At 42.3% G+C, this 8,938-nt stretch overlaps 1 protein-coding gene across 1 annotated transcript in view; it reads left to right on the forward strand.

Annotated features, from left to right (window-relative positions):
- Nucleotides 1–350, forward strand: part of LOC103263728 (astrotactin-2-like) — a 170,163-nt gene extending 169,813 nt beyond the window's left edge. Inside the window, exon 8 of the mRNA XM_008061403.2 lies at nucleotides 170–350. Within this exon, the coding sequence (XP_008059594.2) occupies nucleotides 170–206 (37 nt within the window). The 3' untranslated portion in view covers nucleotides 207–350. The remainder of the gene's footprint in view (nucleotides 1–169) is intronic.
- The last annotated feature ends 8,588 nt before the right edge of the window (nucleotides 351–8,938 follow it).

An 8,938-nucleotide genomic window follows, 5' to 3' on the forward strand; every position in this document is an offset into this window, starting at 1 on the left:
ATTCTCATGGATCCTGGGGCCTGGGTGGGCTGGGGTCAGCTGAGGATGGGCCTAGCAGATGAAGCTTGCCAGCAAGGCCAAAGCAAACTGTTTCTCCTGTGGATAGAGGACAGAGGACTTTGTAACCAATGGAATTATTCGTTTTTCTCTATCTTTTATTTTTTCAAAGATATTATTTGACTCTATCAAAAGTCTCTCCTTTTTAAGCCTTTTCTTATGGATGGCAGCCAATACCGAGGCAGGAGCTTTCAGGTGGAGACCAAGCGGCCTTTCCTCTTCTCCCTCCCTCCTGCCACACTCAGTTTCCTTCCTGCCACGGACCCCTGGAGGAGGCTATGGAGAGACAGTTTAACCTCTTCAGCATCAGGAAGGAAGCCTTGAGGATTGTTGCAGTGAGGAAGCTTGGGTCTTTAAGGACTTTCTGTCTCTCTCTCTCTCTCATTATTTTTACTTTTGGACATTATTGAGTTTGCAGGACCCCTGCCTCTTCCTGCTACCTGTGGGTCTTCCCAGAGCCCCTGCAGGACTGTCCATGCATTAAAAATTCCTATTGTCTCTCCTTTTGCTTGGGTGGTATTTCTTACCAATAGAGTGTGTTTGGGGATCTCTGTTTATTCATTCAACAAATATTTATTGAGTACTATGTGCCAGGCACAGGGTTTGCAACTAAAGACAGAGAAGCTTCCTCCCCCCAGGGAACTTATGGCCTAGTGAAAATTATTGAGATGCAGTCTAGTGATTTCAGTCTGTGATAGAGGAAGAGTGGGGGTTCTCTTAACTCATTTTGGGTCATGAGACATGTTGGAGGGTTCCTGAAATGCTTCCTTGAAAAAATGGTACCAATTCTAAAGGATGAGGCAGAAAGGTGGAAAGGATGGGATTTGCTCCGGGCAGAGGGAATATTATGAACAAAAGACCAGAGACCAGAGATAGTATACCACATTCAAGGGCTGAAAGCATTTCATTAAGCATTAACTTCAAAGTAGGAAGTGGCCAGAGGAGAGGCTGGGAGCTCAGCAGGGTGTTGGAAGCTTTGGACAAGAAGTTTTAACACAATCTTGAAGGAAACAGGAGCCACTGCAGGACTTAAATAAATTACTAAAATAGTCAACTTGTTCTTTAAGAAAAATCATTCCACTTGCGGGGTGAGGGAAGGATTGGGGAAGACCTCAAAGAGGAGGGGACATTGTCATTTTCCATGCAAGAGGTGATGACCACTTGGATCGTGTGGTCTTGAGGAAGATGTTCCAGCACTGGAATCTCTTCGTATTTATCTATTTTTAAAACAGCTTTATTGAGGTATAATTGAAATCTCCTTTTACATGACATTTGTACTGCTTCCAGTGTATTCCCTGGGAGGCTAATGAGTACAAAGAGGCATTATAAATTCTTAACACCCTGGTATTAGCTCAGATAAGCCAGCTAGCTAGAAGAAATGGGATGTAGGTCAGGCATGTCATAATGCAAAGGTGATACTTGTTAAGGAGAAGAGAGTAGGGAACTGTGAGGATTCTGAAGAGGAAAATATACCATCAATAAAGTATAAGCCATTAAAAATATGCCTATCCTCAATTGTACAGTGAAGAGTAAAAAAGAAAAAGAAAAAATGACTCAATTTGGTGAGTACTGATGTGATCATCAGTCTCCTTCCTCAAACCTATATATTGAGGCTCCCCCACCCAGGACTCAAATTCACATGGGGAAAAAGTATAACTTAAAGAAAAACAAATCATAGGGTATTCTTCTAACTTAGAGGCCTGGAAAACTCCACAACCTTCAACAATCTAAGCTCAAAGCCTCTCTTTAAAGAAGTTTTCTTATTATGGGGTGTATGTTTCTGCAAGCATATGGGTGGAGTTTCTTTTTTTTTTTGAGTTGGAGTCTCACTCTGTCACCCAGACTGGAGTGCAGTGACCGCTCCCGGCCACTGCAGCCTCGACCTGCTGGGCTCCGGCGATCCTTCCGCCTCAGCCTTCCAAGTAGCTGGAACTACAGGCGTGCACTACCACACCCGGCTAATTTTTGATTTATTGTAGAGATGAGGTCTCACTGCCCAGGCGGGTCTCGAACCCGCGGGCTCAGGCAATCCACTCACCTCAGCCTCCCAAAGGTGCGAGATTACAGGCTGAGCCACCGAGCTTGGCTACCGGTGGAGTTTCTAAAGGCCTCTCATACATATCCTTTCCTGGACCCCCGGTCACAGGTCTTCCCTGAGCTACCAGGATGCTGTAGCTTTCCATTGTCTTGACCCAGCCTGAGGAAAAATGTAGTTCAACAGTTGAGGAAAATTACAACATCCAATATACTGGGCTGGTGGTCTGAGCTTGATTAAGTTTGAGTATGATTTCAATGCTGTTCACCAGCTGTTGCCCTTAGGTGAGTAATTTGATGTTTGAACCTCAGTTTTCTCATCAACAAAATGGGGTTAATGACAGTCTCACCTTGTTGTGCAGCTTGAGTGAGATAGGAGCTAAAATGTATCCAGTGCAATATACTGTAGGGTTTTTCCCTCCTAATAGAAACAATATGCATAATGCTGTGAACTAGAGAATTTTAATTAAGAGAGGAATTAATGACTAACAGCTCTGTGAGGTATATGCATTGTAAAGAGCATAAAAAATTTAACTCAAAGAGAAGTGGTCATGATGGTAGAACTGAACACAATAACAAGAGCTCCAAGAAGTGTACAGTTTTCTTGGAGGCTCTCACAGACGGCTGTGGCCCCTGAGAATGTCTGCCATCATGCTATCTCCAAATCATTCTCCTACCCATGATGTTCTCTGATTTCAATTTCTTTTTCCTGGCACTGTGGAGTCTGTTACTTTTCCAGTCATTATAAGGCTCTCAAGAGTAGGAAGCCAGAAGCCTAGTGAGACAGGTGTATGTGTGTGTGTGCCCTGCCATGGTAGGAAAGGAGGTTAGACCAATATTGGTTAACATGTTTCATCGGAAAAAGAAAAATTCTTGAAGTGCTAATGAAGCCACTGGATATGGTGCCCTGGCCTCTACATGATCAGATTGATTCACGTGATGCCACAGAAAATACTAGGGAGGCTTATGCCACAATATGCTGGCAAGGTTGGGACTTCTTATGTGGTCCCCACCATCATATAAAGAAGTTGTGAACACACTGAAGTGTGTATTGGGGGTGCATGGGAAATCACCCCTAAATGAGCCTCTCCTTCCGTATGGTCAAGAAGTATCTTCTCTAGGCAAACTTCATGATAAAGTATACTATACAGGCAAATACTGATAATTGCCAGTTAGGAAATTCTCATCAAATCAGGACTTACATACTTATCTCATTTAACTATGTACAAAACAGCCATGTGCTATTGTGATTACCATTGTGTAAGTAAAAAAAAAAAAAACTTGAGGCTTAGGCAGACGGAGTAGCATAATAGCCCCAAATTCTATAACTAGGAAGTGATGGTATTGAGATACTGAGATCTAAACTTGGGTGGACAAAGTAATTCCAGCTGGTAAGCACTGTGTATGTGTTACCTCTTAGGGCAAATGGGTACAATGTTGCCCTTCTCCATCTTAAGCCAAGTTTAACTTCCAAGCAACACTTGAGTACTGATTATCAAGTTTGGGGTACTGACATTAACAGGATTCAGTTCCTGCCCTTAAGGAACTCCCAGAATTTAGCTAACTAAATAGAATGTAATAAAATCAGACATTTTGGATTGAAGCCAATCTGGGTTTAAATAATGGTGTGCAATTTACAATGAGGAAGGACTAAATCCTGAGAGAAATTTGGAAGGCATACTCAACAGGTCTTGCTAACTAGGAGACTCAGGTTAGCTGACATTAGCTTAATTTCTCTAAGCTTCACTTTCCTCATTGTAAAGGGGAAAAATATACTCTTTCATGAGACTGTTGGGAAGATGGTATTAGATGATGCATATAAAAGTCATTGGGTGCTTGAAAACCAAAGCTCTCAATACATAGTTATTATAATAATTTATTTATTTATTTTATTTTTTAAAAATTTTTGATTTATTGTAGAGATGAGGTCTCACCAAGTTGCCCAGGTGGGTCTCGAACCTGTGGGCTCAGGCAATCCACTCACCTTGGCCTCCCAAAGCACGGGATTGCAGGCTGAGCCACCGAGCCCAGCCTTAATGACTTATTTATACAAGAAAGAGTGGGTGCAGTGAACTCTGCTATTGGAAGTCAAGCCATCATCAAGAATGCCTTCACAGTAAAAGGATATATTAGAGTTCAATAAATAACATAGTAGAGAGAGGGCATTATGGGCAGATAGAACAGCACATTTATGAAAAATTTGTCATGTTTGAGGGATGATGAGCAACTGGTATGGGCAGGAAGATGGAGAATGTGTTTGGAGAGGTTGTCAGAGCCAGATCACATTGACTGTTGGAAGGCACTGGCTTGAAAGCAGTGGTATGATATGGGCAGATAAGCATTTTGAAAAGACCCTTCTGGCTGCAGAGTAGAAAAATGAAGAGAAAGAGCCAGTGGCAAGGAGACTAGATAGGAACCTACAAGTATTGTTTGGAAGAGAGATGAGAACGTTGAGCTAGGGTCACTTCAATGGCGAGGCTGGATCTGAGAGGTGTTAAGAAAGTTGACTCAACAGGACTTTCTAACTAAGCCTGATGACTTGTGTTTTCTCTTTGCTCACTGGTGACTTATTGCCAGACTTGGCAGAACTAGCTGGGCCATGAAGTAGATGATCAATCACTTGGGTTTAATGGACAGTGCATGGATGAAGCATGATTTGCATCATGGAGTTACAGTAATTGGAACATCAGAGAGCCAAGAATAGAACTTTGCCTTATGTGGAAAGCATTCATGGACCTGGGTGCAGTTATGCACAAATGTGCTATGGCTTCCAGATACAGGTGTGTAAGCCATAGTGTGGAGCTTATGTAAGTAGCGTCGAATTTTGTGAAAGAGGAAAGTACTAGGCTTATGGAAAAGGTACTGAGTTGCCTCCTCCTCCTCCTCCTCTGCTTTCTCCTCTTACTCCTTCTCTTCTACTTCTTCTTCCTCCTCATCACTGTCCTTATCCTCACCACCATCATCATTTAATTGATTGCTTACCATAAGTCAGGCTCTTTACATAAATATTGTTTTCATATACCCCTCACAACAACTCTCTCATGTATAAATTATCATTCCCATTTTATAGATGAAATAAATGAGCCTTAAATGATTTTTTTTAAATGTTCTGGTCTCAGGCAGCTAATATATGTCAGAATAAAGTTTCAATCCAAATCTCATATGGCCCCAGAAGTTTAAGTACTATACTCTGCCTCATGAGATAGAAAGCTCTAAGTTCTAGTCTTGCTCCTGTATTAGAGTTACTTTGCTATTTTGAGTGTCTCAAAGTCGCTCTGTGGGCTTTGGGTTGTCCATATGCTTCCATCACATTGGGGAAGATCTACGTGTCATGGACATGAAGGATTGTATTAGATGATGATTCATGTAGGAAGAACACTTTCACTTTTCTTTCTCTTTTATCTTTACTGCCTCCATTTGAGGTTGATAACAACAGAATGATTATTCCCCACTTGGCCAGTCTAGAGAGGGCCAAATTCTCAGCAAGGTTGAAACAGAGCATGGAGACCTGGGACTCCCTGAATCTGTTTTTCTGTAACATGACATAACCAGCCAATGCTACTGCCCTGGAGACAGCCCCAGTTCTTGTCATAGTCACACAAACCACTGGTTGCTGATGATTCTATTGACAAGTGACAACCTCTTCATACCTTGGTTTTCTCCTCTGCCAATTAGGAGAAATAGTAGTCTCCCTCATAAAGTTTTGTGAGGATTAAATGGGTCAATGTATGTTAGATACTTAGATCAGCACATGGAATGCAACAAGTACTATATAGATGTTAGTTGTCATTCTTGTAGTCAATACCCTACTCTCCAACCACACAAGAATCTCAAAAATTCCCCCTCACTTGACCCATCTCTACCTTTGCATGTGCTGCTCTATCTTCTGAGAATAGCCTTCCAGCTTGGGCATACCCAGCTTAAATGTCATTCACTGGCTCCCTGAGACCTTTTGCTTCTCCCAGAAGAAGCTGATAGCTCTTTCCTCTGATGTCTCATAGTGAAGATTCCCTGCTGTCATTTTGTCACTTTCCTCAATTAATGTCATTCTCCTCCGTAGGACTATGGGTGACACAAGAGCATGTTCTGGATGGGATTCTCTCTGTACCCTGAAGCCTTGAATTGGACCTAGCCCATACTAACTCCTTTAAATTTGAGCTTGATGCTTAGAATGAGTGACCATGAGAGGGGATCTCTTAGTAGCACCACGAATGTCCAGAATCCCTCAAGAGTAGTGGTTCTTCCAATTTGCACTATTGATGTAGCATATGAGGGACCGGGAGTAAAGGCTGCAGCCAAACAAAACCCATAGACTTTGTGTGGGGTTTGCTTTTTAATTGACCTCTGCCCATAAAACTTCCAGACCCTGAAAGGCTTTCACTGTCTGTCTCCCTTTGGAAACTTTGCTGCATGTGTTTGTACATGTTATAGCCAAAGCCAAGCTGTTCTGTTTTCCTGTTTTACAAGAGTTGGCAGAAGGGGAGGGTGAGGGGCCACAGGTGTGCTCTGCTGGACAAGTGGGCATGTGTACCTCTCTGTGTGTGTGTGTGTGTGTGTGTGTGTGTGTGTGTAAGAGAGGAAAGGAGACTTGGGAGGTTGTCAGTTTAGGTAGTACCAGGCACCCCAAATGAGTAATTAATTAATCATTCTGATTCTGTACCCTGATATGACTCTCATAGGCTGTAGGACTCTGGACTAGTTTCTTTTCAATCTCACCTTCAGTGTCTCTTCATAAACAGGTTGGTTAAACTAGAACTTCACTGAGGAATCCTTCAGCTTTAATACTCTAGGATTTTCAAGCTCTTGGGGTCTGCAACTGAAAAAGCAGAGGGTAAACAATTCTATATATTTGTAGAGGATGGTGATATTTACAAAGTAAACTCCTGTAGGAGAAGTGTTACTGTTCTAGGAAGGGTGCTCTGAACATACTCCCCAAATTTGGGGTAGGGGTTCCTCCTTTCAGTTCTCACAATCCCCACATGACTGTGATGTTCCCACTTAATCCACTGGGTTCTAATTATCCCTTTAGGTATGTGTTGTCCTGGATAGGGCCATGTTTTATGTCTCCAGGGGTTAGGATATGTTGAGTCATATGGTAGGTGTTCAGAAAACGTGTGCTGATGCTGCTCCATGTAGACTCAAAACCATTTCTATTTAAGTCTTCGAGGTTGGGGCTCATTATCTATGCTTTGTAGATAAAGAAATGGAGGCTGAGATACGCGTTCATGTTCATACAGGATATCCACGCTGGAGAAGGTCTTTGGGCATCTTTCTTTTCTGTGTCCCAGAACAATCCTCTTCAGAGTCCTACCAAGAGGCCCATTCATGGGCTTGCTGAGAAGTCACTGAGGGACCTAAGAAACTGTGTGTCCAGGAACTAGAAAAATCAATTCAAATGTAAGGCCTTAGCATTCTCCCCCTTGATCAGAGAAATTGGTCTCTTGGGAATTCAGATTAGAATGACAAGTTTCAATGGCAACCAGAGCAATAATTACCCCTTGTTCAACACTTTCCATGGCCAGGATCTGTGCTAAGCACATTGGTTGCAGTATCTCATTTAGTCATTGTAAGCTCCCCATATTGTAACTGTCAACTCCTCCTATTTACAAAACAAGTCTTGAGGCTCAGAGAAGTTAGATGATTTGCCTGGAGTCATGTTGTTATTAAGGAGTTCAGATGAAGTTCTAATTTAAGACGTGATTACTCTACAGCAACCTTCCAAGAACTTTCCAGAGGTCAATGCTTCCATTTTAGAAAAATGGAGACTGAGAACCAGAATGGAAAAAGTACCTGTCCAAGATCATGCAGGTGGCAGAACAAGCAGTGGTAAATTTCTTGATGTATATCTCCAGAGCATTCCTGACCCCATGGTAACCCCTCATCCACCCTCTTTCCTGACCTCTTGGCAGGTAGCAAATAGCAGGGAGAAAACCCTAACCTCTTCTCAGGAATCAAGGCAAGTGCCTAGTTGGGTCAGATTCCTCAGGCAGTTTTGTAGCACAAATACCAGGCTGATTGCAGCAGTTCACTAGTTTTATGATCAGAGATGACGTAGTTTCTTCACTCACGGGAAGCTATTCAACTCCACAGTTAACAAACAGCCTTCCTGGAGTAGAACAAGAGGCAAGTGCTTAGAAGGGTTGTCTGCAGGGATCAGGAAGACTGGTCTTGCCTTATCGGAAAATAAAAGCATGACTGATTGAATATGTAACCCTGGGCAAATTTCTTCCTCTCTTTGGATCTTGATCTTCCATGCAATATAATTTGGAGAATTGGGTTCAAAGTCCAAATGACCGGGGAGCTTGGAAGAAAATATAGATTCCTGGGTTACACCCATAAGATTCCAATTGAGTAAGTATTGGGAGAGGTCTGGGAAATTGTACTTTTGTAAGTTTTCCTGGGTGGCTTCAATACATGTCATGTTTGAGATCTGCAGATCTAGATGATTCCCAAGAGCTTTTCCAATGAGAGCATGCAGAGTGTGTCAGTTTACATTGGGAAACACACTGACTATCAGATATTGTAATAGGTAAGTAGCTGAAGGAATGGACTCTTTTGTTAGGACTCAAAAGAAGAGAGTTAGGACAAGATGAGGTTTGCACAGGGAGTCTCCACATAAAGGGCTGCTATTGGGGGGTTGGGGAGGAGGATGTGGTGAACTTTCCATCACTAGAGAGGTACAAATTGAGAGGCAGCTAAGATGAGATGCAATTCCCTGCTATGTGGACAATATACCTACAGAAGGAATTGTTAAAGGATAAAGTGATTCTGAAGAATGAATATTTGCCTTTGGATTCAAACAAATTGAATTGAACACTCTCTCAACTTCCCCAAACATGGAAACTTA

Source organism: Carlito syrichta, unplaced genomic scaffold (genome assembly GCF_000164805.1).
Source record: "Carlito syrichta isolate Samal-C Ts95f unplaced genomic scaffold, Tarsius_syrichta-2.0.1 Scaffold94731, whole genome shotgun sequence".
NCBI lineage: Eukaryota > Metazoa > Chordata > Mammalia > Primates > Tarsiidae > Carlito > Carlito syrichta.